This window comes from Stenella coeruleoalba, assembly GCF_951394435.1.
Source record: "Stenella coeruleoalba genome assembly, chromosome: 6".
Taxonomy (NCBI): Eukaryota; Metazoa; Chordata; class Mammalia; order Artiodactyla; family Delphinidae; genus Stenella; species Stenella coeruleoalba.
The window spans coordinates 52,122,347-52,138,409 of NC_137151.1; the positions used below are offsets into that span (position 1 = coordinate 52,122,347).

The 16,063-nt window shown below is 36.6% G+C and overlaps 1 protein-coding gene and 1 long non-coding RNA gene across 7 annotated transcripts in view; one reads left to right on the forward strand and one right to left on the reverse strand.

Moving 5' to 3' along the window:
- The window catches only part of GALNT13 (polypeptide N-acetylgalactosaminyltransferase 13), a 982,370-nt gene that overhangs the window by 912,300 nt on the left and 54,007 nt on the right, over positions 1–16,063 (forward strand). For all 4 annotated transcript variants that reach the window (XM_079925131.1, XM_079925129.1, XM_079925128.1 and 1 more), the window contains one exon: positions 5,287–5,426. In XM_079925131.1, the coding sequence (XP_079781257.1) occupies positions 5,287–5,426 (140 nt within the window). The remainder of the gene's footprint in view (positions 1–5,286; positions 5,427–16,063) is intronic.
- Positions 8,868–16,063, reverse strand: part of LOC307188254 — a 120,962-nt gene continuing 113,766 nt past the window's right edge. For all 3 annotated transcript variants that reach the window (XR_013828870.1, XR_013828871.1, XR_013828872.1), the window contains 2 exons: positions 11,877–11,986; positions 8,868–8,970 (listed from right to left, as the gene is read on the reverse strand). This is a non-coding gene — a long non-coding RNA (uncharacterized lncRNA). The remainder of the gene's footprint in view (positions 8,971–11,876; positions 11,987–16,063) is intronic.

Sequence of the window (16,063 nt, forward strand, 5' to 3'; positions counted from 1 at the left end):
ATAAAAACTTTGTACAGTTTTAACTTTTGTGCTTAAGGAAAAAGATTTTTTAATGTTTTTTTCTTTTTTAGTAGCAAAGGGAATGTACTGTTTTTATTTTTCAGTTATTTTTGTTCCATATATTTTCATTCTACTCAGTTATGACAGTGTAATAAAAGTTCTTTATATTTTATTTACACTTCCCATATTTTATACAGACATAATTATTTCAATACAGCAATTATATTTTGTCAATTAGGTATACCATTGATTTACTTAAGAATTCTCTTATTGAAGGAAATTATTTCCCATTTTCTCCACTTTAAGCTATGCTGCAATATGTATTCTTATGCACAAAACTCTAAACTTTAATCTATAATCAGGCTATTCTGTCATCAGGTACTTTGATTATAGGTAACCAGAACTATTAGGCTTATTAGGTATCTACTTGGGAAGAACTTAACTGAGATTATTATGACCTTCTATCTATTATCTATTTAAAGAATTAAAGCGTAATTGTTCTTTGTTATCTAAATTCAATACTATCGTGAAATAGATTTTAAAATGATGAATGAAAGGTTATTAAATAAAATATAACTGCCCATAAATGTTATCATTTACCTATTAATAAAACCTGCAAATGTAGAGTTACTTAAAATACTTTTTATTCTAATTCATCATGAAACTCGGTCAGAGCTTCTCCAGCATTTGTTCAAGTCCCATTGAAAGACTTACCTTAAAAACTTGCAACTCTTGTAAGTTGCCTTTGAAAAAAATCATAATTCATTGATTCCTTCTATTGCAACCTTCTTCCCTCACCCTATTCTATTTTTGTCATAGCACGTATCACCTTCTAATGTATTACTGTTTGCTTATGTTTCCTTACCCTAGAATGTAAACTCCATTGAGGAAGATACTTTTGTTCACTGATGTATCCCAAGTGCTTAGAAAACTGTGCCCTGTATATAGTTGGAACATGATAAATATCTGCTGACTTAATGTTGGCCTGGCTTATGCTCTCTATCTTTGCCTGCTTTTCTTTCCATCTGTTTATCTTACTCCTGTATTGGCTTCACTGTCTTAGGCATTCTCTGTATGGTAGCCTCAGCAGCTCCAGGCTTTAATCATCTTTACAGCTAGCAATTCCAGAAGAAACAGAGCTTCAACTTCCTAACAGTCCTAGAAAGTTGTCAGAGTATACTTTTATTAGCCTAGATAGTTCACATGCCCATTCCTGAGCCAATCATTATGATGGGCTGTTGAGTAAGGCTGAGAAATGGACTGCTTTGATTGTCTTGGGTGTTATTCAGAATTTGGCCTGCTGCAAGAGCAGCATCCCCTGGGAACTTGTTAGGTATCCGGACTCTCAGGCCTACCTCTAGACCACCTGAATCAGAATGTGAATTTCAGCAAGATTCATTGGTGATAATGCCTTTATTCTATCATCCCAGTGGAGCTGGAAAGGCAGGAAGGGGAACGCGGTCACCAAGACACACAAAGTGAAAGTGGGGCTGTGATGGTTGCCCAAAGAAAACCTGAATGCTCTTACCAAAATGCAGAATGGATGTTGGGCAGACAAAAACAACAGGTGTCCATTAAAATACATAATATGTATTCAGTAATTATTATATACCACGCACTGTACTATGCCTTTTTCAGATATTATTTAGTATTCACACCATCGTACAAGATATCATCAGACAGAATACCTTAGGCTTCAAGAGATTAAGTAATTTGTCCAAAGTTTTCGTTGGGGAGGCAATGAGAGAATTAACCTGTGATATGATATCAAGTACTAGCAAGTGTGCTGGAGAACAATTAAGCAGGATAGAGGGATAGAGCATTACCGGGATGATAGGAAGGGTGATCAATTTAGATAGGAAGGTCAGGGTGAGCCTGAGGAAGTAAAGTTTGAGCAGAGATTTGGACAAAGTGTAGGACAACTCACCTAAGTTCCAGGGTAATACCTTTCCAGACGGGGGAAAAAGAGAGAGAAATAGAAAGCCAGTGTTGCTACAATGAAGTGAATACAGGTGATTAATTCAGAGAGATAACCAAGAGTCATTTCATGAAGAAGCTTTGGCCATGGCTAGGATATTGTCAATTATTTTTAGCACAATGGAAAACTACTGGAAGCTCTGGAGCAGAGGAGCACATGATTTTATTTATATTTCAAATATATTGCCTAGGGAGCAAGCAATAGTAAATAAAGGATAGATGGAGAAATGTCAGGTGTCAGGAGGACGAGTGAAGAGGCTACGGCAATGCTAGTCTAGGCAAGAGATGAGAGAGAGTGGGACCAGGATGGTAATGGGGATGGTAGAGGGGCTGGGGATATACAGATAGTCCCTGACTCATGATGATTCAACTTAATTTTTTGACTCTACTATGGCATGAAAGCAATATGTATTCAGTAGAAACTGTACTTCTCAAATTTCAGTTTTTGATATTTTTCCTGGCTAGCAACATGCAGTGTGATGCTCTCTTGAGAAGCTAGGCAGTCCCAGCTCCCAGTCAGCGTGCAATCAGGAGGGTGAACAACTGATATACTTAAAACCATTTCGTATCTACTCAATCATTTCTGTTTTTCACTTTCAGCTATTCTGTATCCATTCAATCATTCTGTTCTTCACTTTCAGTACAATATTCAATAAAGTACATGAGAGATTGAATAATTTTTTATAAAATTGGATTAATGTTAGATGATTTTGCCCACTTGCAGGCTAATGTAAGTGTTCCAAGCACATTTAAGGTAGGCTCAGCTCAGCTATAATGTTTGGTAGGTTAGGTGTATTGAGTGCATTTTGGACTTACGATATTTTCAACTTATGATAGGTTTTTCAGGATGTAACCCCATAGTAAGTAGAAAGATCCATATTGTGAATTGCTAATGAATTGAATGTGTCTGTGAGATGAAAGGAATACTCCCTTGTTTTTGCCTTGAGAAAATGGGTGGATATTTGTGCTACTTACTGAAATGTAGAACCTTGAAGATGGATCATGTGGGAAATCAAGAGGACCTTGTTGGACATGTCAAATTTGAGGCGCCTATTAGAAATCCCAGTAAAATTGCTGAGTAAACAATGGGATAAACTACTTCAGAGAGGTTTGGGTTGGCAATAAAGAGTTTGGGAAACAAGTGAGATAGTATTTTAAGCCATGGAAATGAATAATCTAATTCAGATTCTATTTCATAGTCACTCATTGACACAAACTAACAAAGGTCTCACCATCTTGTAGCTGCACATACAGGAGTATGAGTAGCAGAGGAAAAGAGAGCTGATGGGTCTCAAACAAGTCCTTCTTTTCTTACAACCAGAGGGACATTGGTCAGAACCAGTCAGATGTTCTTGCCTAACTGCAGCGTTCTGAGAAATGTGGAGGAATTGATGAATGTTTGGTGAGCACTTCTGTGTCTTACATAATATTGAATATCTTACCTCTAAGTAGGAAAATATCCATACAGAGGGGAAAAGGAATGCTTACCAAAATATTAAGTCCACAGTATTTCTGTGCATTTCTAATGGTAATAAGCTCAATAAGCTCTATCATTCTCCACCAACCACCCTTTGAAAAATCTGATGTGGGCAGTTAACATTTTCTCTTATCTCATGTAAAATATATGCAAATGAACCTTTAAACTTTCTTCCAATCAGGAAAGTGCTCATAAAAGCCTCCTAGGAAACAATTCTGGAGCCAGGAATACTAAATCTTAACATGATGAAAAGGGAGCATACTGATATATAAATAAGACACTTTGATTAAATTTGCCCACCTTGAAAATGAAACCAGAACCGTAAAACTAACTGTTGAACTAAGTCCTTTGAAGCAGCAGTGCCTTTTTTTTCTGGGTCCAATAGCATCTTTTTATAAGATTTTCAAGACTGTATGTGTAGCTCTTAACACAAAGAGAAATTCTTTTCGTGATCTATTTTGTAAATGTTTTTGAACCTCTTCTTTTGAAAGCTGCACTCCAGATTGGAAGTTCTGGATAGAATTATTTTGAAAGAAAGTATTTATCTGTCTAAAAAGCACAAAGATCACATTGCTTTCATCCAAACACTAGCTAGAAAAATCAGTATTTTATTTTAGAAGGAAATACGTTGGCTGCTTAAGCACAGCAGAATGCTTTCTAACAACAGTCAGACATTTAATTTTGAGAAAACAAAAATTCTGAAAGAAACAGGGGTGGTGGGGGGTGGGAAGGACTGGCAGGTGATTGAGCTTCAAGAGTATCACCTCATTTGAAAATAGTGACCCAAATAATGGTATTAGTTACAGACATTTCAATTTCCTAAACAGTTGTTCCTTTCTTACAAAATGACTAATTGGCTTTGCTGTTTGGTTGGGATAGAATATACTAAATACTGGCCCATTTTCTTCCTGTGCCAAAGTCTGGTTGCTTACTAGTCTTAAACATGTTAAACAGAGACCTTTTCAAAATAATCTAAGAAATAACTGTCATCTTATCACAGTTTAGTCATTTCAATTGTCATTTTAATATTAATGAGCAATTCATGTCACCATATCTTTTATATAAAAATTAGTGGCATTGTTATTTTAATTTCTCAACTAAAGAGCATTCTTTTATGATCTTCAATGGAAATATTCAGTCTATTATATGAAGTACAATTAAGCAATTTTAATACACATGTAAGTGTATTTCATTTACTTATGTTTCTTTATGCTTATATATTTACTAACTTACTCAAGGATTTGAAGTGGTTTATGCTAACTTGTAAAATAAGATAGGAAAAAAAATCAGTAAAAAAAATATTAGGTCTATGGTAAACCTAGAAAGAATAAAAATTCAAGAAGGAAAATTTAGAACACATATGTGCTGTCCACTGTGAGGATTATATTTATGTAAATTTCTCATGAAATCCACAAGTGGTGAATAAATTATACTAAAGGAAAAATATGAGCAATAATAAAAAGTGAAGCTACTGAAATTTTTATTAAAGAGAAACAACCACATTATCACACAGCTCAATTAAGCTTTGATTGTGAGATATTAAATTAATACCAAATTACACTTAGTTGATTATTCAATCTAGGAAGTACAAGTACTTGGTGATAAATATTTGCATTTGAAAAGTCATAACCAATGGAAAACCTTTTAATATCCATTTAATGTACTAATTGGATGATACTAAGAAAATCAGTGTAGTAGCAGCTGCATATGCAATTCAATTTGATGAAATTTTAATTATAGAGGAAAAAACTGATAGCAAAGTAAACAGAGTGAAACAGTGCTGAAATGAAAATAGCACAAGCTGATTTGTGTGTTTCTCTGCAAAATTGCAGGTGTTGTCAAAGTGGATTATGGAGATGTGTCAGTCAGAAGAACACTAAGAGAAAATCTGAAGTGTAAGCCCTTTTCTTGGTACCTTGAAAACATCTATCCGGACTCCCAGATCCCAAGACGTTATTACTCACTTGGCGAGGTATGAATTATTTATTTTGGTTAAGTTATAAATATATTTTGCAAAAGGAGCAATTTCTAAGGAGCTCAATATTTTTTTTAACATCTTTATTGGAGTATAATTGCTTTACAGTGGTGTGTTAGTTTCTGCTGTATAACAAAGTGAATCAGCTGTATGTATACATATATCCCCTTCTTCTTGCATCTCCCTCCCACCCTCCCTATCCCACCCCTCTAGGTGGTCACAAAGCACCGAGCTGATCTCCCTGTGCTATGCGGCTGCTTCCCACCAGCTACCGATTTTACATTTGGCAGTATATATAAGTCCATGCCACTCTCTCACTTCGTCCCAGCTTACCCTTCCCCCTCCCCCTATCCTCAAGTCCATTCTCTACGCCTGCATTTTTATTCCTGTCCTGCCCCTAGGTTCCTCAGAAACATTTTTTTTTTAGATTCCATATAATATATATGTGTTAGCATATGGTATTTTTCTCTTTCTGACTTACTTCACGCTGTATGACAGACTCTGGGTCCATCCACCTCACTACAAATAACTCAATTTCATTCCTTTTTATGGCTGAGTAATATTCCATTGTATATATGTGCCACATCTTCTATAGACATTCATATATATATAAAATAGTTACCTATTTTATATATAGCAGTGTGTTAGATATCCCAATTTATCCCTCCCCCCTTTTCCCCCTTGGTAACCGTAAGTTTGTTTTCTACATCTGTGACTGTTTTGTAAATAAGTTCATTTGTACCTTTTTTCAGATTCCACATATAAGCCCTACCATATGATATCTTTTTCTTTCTGACTTAGTATGACAATCTCTAGGTCCATCCATGTTGCTACAAATGGCAGTATTTTCTTTTTTATGGCTGAGTAATATTCCATTGTATGTACATACCACCTCTTTATCCATTCCTCTGCTGACGGACATTTAGATTGCTTCCATGTCCTGGCTATTGTCAATAGTGCTGCAGTGAACATTGGGGTGCATGTATCTTTTCAAATTATGGTTTTCTCCAGATATATGCCCAGGAGTGGGATTGCTGGATACTGTGGTAGCTCTGTTGTTAGTTTTTTAAGGAACCTCCACACTGTTCTCCATAGTGGCTGGATAAGTTTACATTCCCACCAACAGTGCAAGAGGGTTACCTTTTCTCCACACCCTCTCCAGCATTTAGTGTTTGTAGATTTTTTGATGATGGCCATTCTGACTGGTGTGAGGTGATATCTCATTGTAGTTTTGATTTGCATTTCTCTAATGATTAATGATGTTGAGCATTCTTTCATGTGTTTGTTGGCCATCTCTACCTCTTCTCTGGAGAAATGTCTATTTAGATCTTCTGCCCATTTTTTGATTAGGTTGTTTGTTTTTTTGATGTTGAGCTGCATGAGCTGTTTGTTTGTATATTTTGGAGATTAATCCCTTGTGGGTCTCTTCGTTTGCAAATATTTTTCCCATTCTGAGGGTTGTCTTTTCATTTTGTTTATGGTTTCCTTTGCTGTGCAAAAGCTAAACGTTTAATCAGGTCCCATTTGTTTGTTTTTATTTTCATTATTTTAGGAGGTAAATCAAAAAAGATCTTGCTACGATTTATGTCTGCCTATATTTTCCTCTAAGACTTTTATAGTATCTGGTCTTACATTTAGGTCTTTAATCCATTTTATTTTTCTGTATGATGTTAGGGAGTGTTTTAAGTTCATTCTTTTACACGTAGCTGTCCCGTTTTCCCAGCACCACTATTGAAGAGACTGTCTTTTCTCCATTGTATATTCTTGCCTCCTTCCTCATAGATTAGGTGACCAGAGGTGCGTGGGTTTATCTCTGGACTTTCTGTCCTGTTCCATTGATCTGTATTTCTGTATATGTGCCAGTACCATACTCTTTTGATGACTGTAGCTTTGTAGTATATTCTGAAGTCAGGGAGCCTTATTCCTCCAGCTCTATGTTTCTTAAGATTGCTTTGGCTCTTCAGGGTCTTTCTGTGTTTCCATACAAATTACAATGTTTTTGTTCAAATTCTGTGAAAAATGTCATTAGTAATTTGATAGGGATTGCATTGAATCTGTAGATTGGGTAATATAGTCACAAAATATCTATTATCTTTAGAAATTTAAAAATAACTGTACAAGCATATGTTCCTAATACATATTCAATTGCTCAAAATAAGAATTATTCCTTTATGAATTGTATGTTCCATACTGTTAATTTCCCACCTAATGGGGATTAGGTTTGAGAATCAAAACTAATTTAATATTGGTTGTAATTAAAGCATTTCAACAGCAATAATACATGCATTCCAAAAATATTTATTATGTTTGTTGAGTCTGCCATTTTTATAGGTCATATCAGTAGAATATCTGAAAATTCAGTCTAATACTTTTTGGTGCATTTGCCAAGATATCTATGACTTTATCCACTCTATAACTATAAATATCACTTGTGATTAACTAGAAAATAATTGAAGAAAAAAATGCAATTTGTTCCTAGCTGAACTGTTTTTAAAGGCTGTTTTTCTGTGCCTTATCATTGCACTGTTTGCCAAATCTCCACTTACTCATCAGCCAGGTAAGTATCTCTCTATAGAATTTTTCAGTTTACATCTATTCAACATTAATCTGAATACTGTAGTGCAAAGGTTCATGTATCTGAATACTGTAGTGCAAAGGTTCATGTGGAATAACACTGAATATACTACTTTCTAGGTGTAACTTTAGTGACTAGTCCTGGGCCTCTGGTGTTTTGCGGTTTTTTTTGTTTTCATTGGGAGGGTGTCATTGCTGTTTTCAAATATGCAGTATTCCCATGTTAGCACTAATGTCACAGGGATTTATTTATATTCAGTACATAAAATATATGAGTGTTTTTTAAACTGGAACACTGTTTGCATGTGAGTTATTATAATCTAGTTCTACTGAAGATCCCCAACAAAATATCCAACATTCATTTCTTTACTGAAAAGTTTGTTGGATCAAGTGTGAATCTGACTGTACCTTTAGAAGAAGGGAGTTTTTCTATTCTTGTAGTAGAGTATTTCTCCCATGGTAATCAATGGACCCAGCTGATGAGTAAACATTGATAACTCTTTCTAAAAGAAGGATGACCAGGGCCTAGATAACAAGACAGACATGAGTAAAGAGGGCTTTTGGAAATTCTCTGAGGCCACCGGGGTGACTCCTGAGCAAGATTCAGGACTCTGAAATGGAACCTAGATGTTTACTTCCATGTTAAAAATTCAGTTTTATGCTTTCCTGTACTACAGCAAGAAACCTAATTAATTGACTTTCTGAAAAAGTGAAAATGAAGTGTGGGAAAATTCCTTTATACAACCTACTGATTTTAAAGTAACTATCTTCTGTAATGAATCTTATAGAAATCGTCTGAAAAACTTTTAAAGATAGAGATTACACCTTTCAGGATTTTTGAAACATATCCAGAAGAGGCAGCACGTTGTACTGAAAAAACCCCAGGCTTCGGAATCAAGCAGAGGAGGGTTTAAATACTGACCTCACAGTTTAGGACTCAAGTAGCACTAGGTCTTCTCTCTGGTACCTGTCAGCAGCAGGAAGGTAATCATACAAGGTTATAGTGATGGTTGAGGATAGAGAGCATCTACAACACCACCTAGCAAGAATTAGTAGCAGCACCAGTAGTTACAGGTATTGTAATTATAGCTACTATTTATTGTTTTCTTACTATGTCAAACATTATGCTAGATGCTTAATAATAATTGCAGTATTTAAAAATCACAATTCCATGACTTAGGTTTTGTTATTATCCCCAATTAAATATGGAACCTGTATGGAGAAAGTTCACATGATTGACCTAATGTTCATAGAGCTAATTAAATATTGGAGTCAGGATTCAATACATTTTAGTCTGACACTAAAGCTCACTTTTTCTTATAACTAGAAGGAGAAAATAGATTATATTACTATATGTTATTCATTCAAAATGCTTTTATTAAATAAGAGATTAAACTAGAACCTGTGTTATATGCTAATGATGCAAAGTCAATAAGGAAAGACCTTTACTCTTAAGCCATTCTACTAAAATGGGGGTGGGGGGATGGCAAAAGAGCATCAAACAAACAAACAGATAAGAAATTAAGTAGAAATAAACGTGGTATATAGGCATGCTATAAGCTGCTATTTCAAAAACCCAATAAATTCAAAACTCTATGAAATATATTAAGTTTTGAACTTTCTGGAATATTAACGTACTGCAGTTTTCCACTTTAAAACCATCCTAAAGAGATGCAATCCTGCTACCTGTTTCCTTGGAAACAGAAGGACAAATTCACCAAGCACTGCTTTCTAATTCAATTTCGCCTAGTCATGTATACATAATTTGATGGACACTTTGATAATGAGTTCGGGATGAACTGTTAATGGACAACAGTCATTTACTTAAATCTTTTTCTTTCTTACTACCTGTCATTAACCATCAATTTAAAAATGTAAAAAACTACCTTTCCTTATATATGAAGGTACTATCTCTCAAAGTCTCAAAGTGGTATCAGGTGTCCAAAGCTACTTATCTAGAGGACAAAGTTATTTCTTTGTAGTAATTCATATGTACTCCTCACTTAATTTCAAATGAAATTGTTAGGATTTAACAATTTACAATTTCCTTGAGTTTCAGTGTTTTTCAAAGCCTAGATATTTAATATTGCAGTGCATTGATGAATATAAATATTTTCATGTCAATTTCTCTTTATAACTTTCCTAGTTGTATTGCAAGATAGAGGCAAACATGGTATTCAGTTTCTATTATCGTGTATTGTCACCAAAATAATCATCAGTATTGATATCAGATAGCTGTCTTAATTTCTTACATTTGCATTTTACTCAGGTAATTGAAATATTACTTTACCCAGCCCGTGAATTACATGCAGTTTCCAATGGGAAGTTAAAAGCTGTGCAATTGCTTTGAACTAAAACCTTTAATTAAGTAGCTTAATGAAGCATATGCCTTTTAGACTTAGTAAGCAGATCATAATGGAATAAGGAAGTAGAGCTTCTTGCAGCATTAAATTCTCTCTTAAGTAGCCCTTTAGCTTATGTATATTTAGCATGTCAGCTTCTGATCTTGTAAATGTAAAAGCTAATTCAAGCATAAGATTGAAAAATGGCTTTCTAAAGTAGTAATGCTTCACCCTAAATTTTTGGCCTCAGACAGGCCAGCATTTTGGAAAAATGTGAGCTATGTAGAACACAAGAATAGAGAGGGCAAGAAGGGAGAGAAGAGGATTGCTGGAGCCAAGTGACTTTTAACTCTTGGGGCTTAGTATTTGCATTTACATGTTGCTTGGAAGACGTTTTGACATTAGTCTCTGCATTTTGTACTGCCTGCTTGACCTCAGCACTTCCTTCTCCTCTTGTATTCTTTAACCTTATCAGCTAGTTAAGATCCTTGCACACATTGACACTGTATTCCTTAAATATTGTTAAAGAGCAAATTTAACTAAAAACAGACATCTATTGACTGCAGGGATTAAGGATAAAATCAGTTACTGCCAAATGCAGAGGCTAAAACCTTGAGAGTGTTACCCTTTCTGCTGGTAATCAGGAGATCTATTTATAAATTCACCATCTTCTTGACCCTTTAATAGGATAACCAGTAAGAAAGCCTCATTTTATACAACTTGGCACAAGTTGGGGCATTCTCTCTGCCCATGATGATATTTCCAAAACTCTTTGGGACCAGTAGCTGATTTTCATCCCAGTGTAACTAAATATGCACATATACAGGCAGAATATATTACTCTTCATCAGATGTTAACCTTAAAGAATGTTGGGCTGGGTAACCCACCTATGGACAAAATGAGCAAGTATCCTACTAGAAAAAATTTTTTTTGTTTTTACTTTACACTGCTGATAAATAAATTAGAATCAATTCTATCACTTAAATATGTATTGGCACAAACAACTGCAACAAACTATATTCCAGTTAGGCATATGAATTCTCCTAGGATTCTTGATTGCTTTTGTTATCCACCAAAATAAATGAAATTGTTCAGTTTTCTGTATTCTTTACTGTTTTGTTGAAGGAGGTTAAGATATCACATACTCATAATTTTTAAATCTCACAGGACATTCTAAACCCAGGTTTACATAAGAGAAGTCAGCTTGGGTTTGTTAATTAAATAGATTTTGCAAATCTGTGTAAAACCATCCTTCTGATTTATTCATAATTTGGTAAAGAGAAAATAAATATACTTAAATGCATATTCACTGCAGCAATTAATTACATGCAAATATTAACATTAAACTCTGGAATGCACTGCAAATGTGCCAATTTCCTTCTTTACAAAGTAAAGAGAAACCAAATGAGGTTGACATATTTAAAATAATGAGTAACATAATGTGCAGTTGAAAGATAAGCATGTGTTGGAGTAATTAAAGCCCCAAAAAAGCTAGTTTAAGTTTAGACTCTTATTTTAGAATGAAGCTTACCTGTTAGTTTTGAAGTTCAAAGGTGGTGGGGGTGGGAGTTTATGACTCTTTTTTTAAAATTGGAGTTCTCATTGTTGCTTGCTGTTACAATCCAGCAGAGGGAGCAAAAGCTAATGAACAAACCATGCAAGTGGTAAGAACATTACCAATGATACTACCACTGAGTAGAAACATTTAGAAAAAGACTTGCTGATTTCAAACATCAAAACACAAGTGGGAAAAATACTCCCAAGTTTATGTCATGAAAGATTGTTCTCAGGCAATAAAAGATTATGTGTAAACAAAGAAATGTCAAAGCAGACAACAAAGTTAAAACTACACTGGCCCTACACCATATATTCAAAGCTATACCACAACATAAGGAATGAGTCACAAGAATTTCTCAGAATGCAGAACTACCCATATGTTGATACAGGTTGGATTCTGTAAGGAGTTTCTATGGATGAAGTTCCTCCATGTTTGTTTGCCTAGATTTTTCTCAGGATTAATGAATGGCATGATCAAGCAATTGGTGTTGTCAGGTAATATGACACCAGTGACAAGATCAGGATCTTTCCTGAAATTTCATTTCTCTGCTTAAATAACATTCTTTGGGAATATATATATTTACCTCAGTTCCAGAGTGTTCTTACAATGGTTCTGATTTTAAAATCATGCAAAATCATCCTATATCTGATCATCCTTTGCATCTCAAAAGATGAGATGCATAGTTTGAACTTTCCTGTATGCCAGTATCTTATATTGTGCATTAAGATTTGCTTGTTGAAGACTGTCAGAAGACACTAGTGACTCTTTTTATGTTTGAAGAAAATATTACAGATTCCCACTGTTAGGCTCATTGACTTGAGAATAACCTGATGTACATCAGGCTGCCTTCTAGGTGTACATGCATTTTTTTAAAAAACTCTGGATATCATAGGACTACTCACAAAAACCTCTCAGATACTGTCTCTATCCAGATGATATGTCCTTCTCAATTTTTTAAGATGGGTATTGCTAGCCCTGTTCCCTGACACTCCATATTTGTATCCAATGTCATGATAGCCAGAAGTCATTTTCATGACCGAGGCCCAACAGTCTGACAGACACTCAGCATGGAAACCACTTTGCTTCTAGCCTTTTTTTTTTTTTTTTTTGCGGTACACGGGCCTCTCACTGCTGTGGCCTCTCCCGTTGTGAAGCACAGGCTCCGGAAGCGCAGGCTCAGCGGCCATGGCTCACAGGCCCAGCTGCTCCACGGCACATGGGATCTTCCCGGACCGGGGCAAGAACCCGTGTCCCCTGCATCAGCAGGCGGACTCTCAACCACTGAGCCACCAGGGAAGCCCCTGCTTCTAGCCTTTTTGACCTGCTTCCTCAGGTCTGATCCTAGGCCCCTTTCATGTTCCATGTGTCTTTGCCACTGTCTGGATGACCTGTCATTTACCTTTATTCAACTAGAACTTAATCCTCCTTATAGGCCTCCTTTCTGAACAACACTGCCTGCCTACCTGTCTGGATGGCAGGACCAGGCAATTCCCAAACTCACTATAATAACTTTCAATAACTTATTTGGACAAACTACTTAACCTCTTTGTATCTTAATGTTTTCATGTGTAAAATTGGGGTAATAGGTTGGTTTTGAATTAGTTATTACACATAAGTGCTTGGGACAGTTCATGGCACATACAATTACAATTATAAATAATAATAATTATTGTGGTGGTTGTGGTGCTTGCCATTCCTGTCTCATTCTGACAGCTTTCCTAAAACCACTGACTCCTAATTATTTCTAGTCTCCTAGAACCCATGTCCAGCCAGCCTCACCAGATTCAACTTGGGTTCCTATACTATATCCTCTTAGCACCTGCTGCATTCTAAGGGACAATTAATATTACATGTCTGGAAACCATCAAACCAATTTTTAGAAAAGTTAGAACATGTCATGAATAAAACAGACTCCTTTTCATGAAGTCCCCAAAATGAGTCTATTCTGGAATTCTGAAAAAATAGCAGCAGCAGTGACATACTGTTGGAAACTCTTTGAATTCCTCCATTGAGGCAGAGAGAGCATCCAGGTTAGCAAAACCAAAAACTGATGGACAACTTTAACAATAAAATTAGGTGACAAGGTATTCTCACCAATCCCAAAATATGACCGGTAAAATTCATGACCATATGATAATACAATCATTGCAGTAGGAAAAAAGGGAAGCAATGGGGTGCCTGATGGAAATGAGACCAGGATAACACCTGAGTTGCCAATAGATACTCATGAGAAATTGTTTTATGCCAATTTAAAAATAGTTGAAACTGGGAGAAGTGTTTTCATAAAATCCAATGTGCAAGTCAGTGAAAAGTCCCCTCTCTAAATGTCTGAACGGTCTGAAAACTCTGCAGCCTGTGAATTCTTACAACTCAATAACTGAAGCTCTTTTTCAGGAGAAACTTCAGGGAATAAAGCCCAGCTTATGGAGGTAGGGACAACAGTGACAAAGTCCAGATAAAAATGGGAGAGGGCAGGGGGGTGGCGGTAGAGACAAGATAGCAGAGTAGAAGGACTTGAGCTTGCCTCCTCTCACAAAAAACACCAAAATCACAAATAACTGCTAAACAACCACTGGACTTGAAAAAAGACTGGAATGTACCAAGAAAGATACATCTAAAAGACAAAGGAGACAGTAGAAGGGGGCCCATGTGCAAAATAATCAAATCCCATACCCACTGAGTGGGTGACCCACAAACTGGAAAATAATTATATCATAGAGGTTGTCCCACAGGAGTGAGAGTTCTGAACCCCACATCAGGCTCCCCAGTCTGGGGGTCTAACATTGGGAGGAGGAGCCCCCCAGAGCATTTGGCTTTGAAATCCAGTGGGGCTTGATCGCAGAAACTCCACAGGACTGGGGGAAAGAGAAACTCCACCCTTGGAGGGTATACACCAGGACCCATGGAAAAAGCAGGGACTCCATAGGAGCCTGGGCCAGACCTACCTGCTAGTCTTGGTCTCCTGGAGAGCAGGGGGGTGGCTATGGCTCACTGTGGAAAAGAGGACACTGGTGGCAGAAGTACAGGGGAGTACTCATTGGCATGAACTCTCCAGGAGGCTGCCATTTTGTCACCAAGTCCTGGCCCCACCCAACAGCCTGAGGGCTTCAGTGCTGAGATGCCTCAGGCCAAATAACCAACAGGGTGGGAACACAGCTCCACCCATCAGCAGACATGCTGCCTAAAACCTTCCTGAACCCACAGCTGTCCATTAAACACACTCCTTGACATGGCCTGCCCACCAGAGGGACAAGACCCAGCTCCACCCACCTATAGGCAGGCACCAGTCCCTCCTACCAGGAAGGCTGCACAAGCCTCTTAGACCAGCATCACCCACCAGGGAACAGACACTAGAAGCAAGAGGACAATCCTGCAGCCTGTGGAACTGAGACTGGAAACAGAGAAAGTCAGACACAATGAGATGGAAAAGGAATATGCACCAGACAAATGGAAAAGATAAAACCCTGGAAGAACAACTAACTGAAGTGGAGATAGGCAATCTCCCTGAAAAATAATTCAGAGTAACGATGGTAAAGATGATCCAAGATCTTGGAAAAAGAATGGAGGCACAAACCGAGAAGATACAAAAACAGTTTAACGAAGAGATAAAGAACAGAGTTGAACAATACAATAACTGAAATGAAAAATACACTAGAAAGAAATCAGTAGCAGAATAACTGAGGCATAATAACTGATAAGTGACCTGGAAGATAGAAATGGTGGAAATCACTGCTGTAGAACAAAACAAAGAGAAAAGAATGAAAAGAAAAGAGGACAGTCTCAGAGACCTCTGGGACAACATTAAACACACCAACATTTGCATTATAGGGGTCCCAGGATGAGAAGAGACATAGAAAGGGCCTGACAATATATTTGAAGAGATTATAGCCAAAACCCTCCGTAACATGGAAAAGGAAACACTCACTCAACTCCAGGAAGCACAGAGTTCCATACAGGATAAACCCAAGGAGGAACATGCCAAGACACATATTAATCAAACTTACAAAAATTAAAGACAAAGAAAAAATATTAAAAGCAACAAAGGAAAAGCAACAAGTAACATGCAAGGGAATCCCTATAAGGTTATCAGCTGATTTTCAGCATAAACTCTACAGGCCAGAAGGGAGTGTCACTTTAAATATATTTAAAGTGATAAAAGG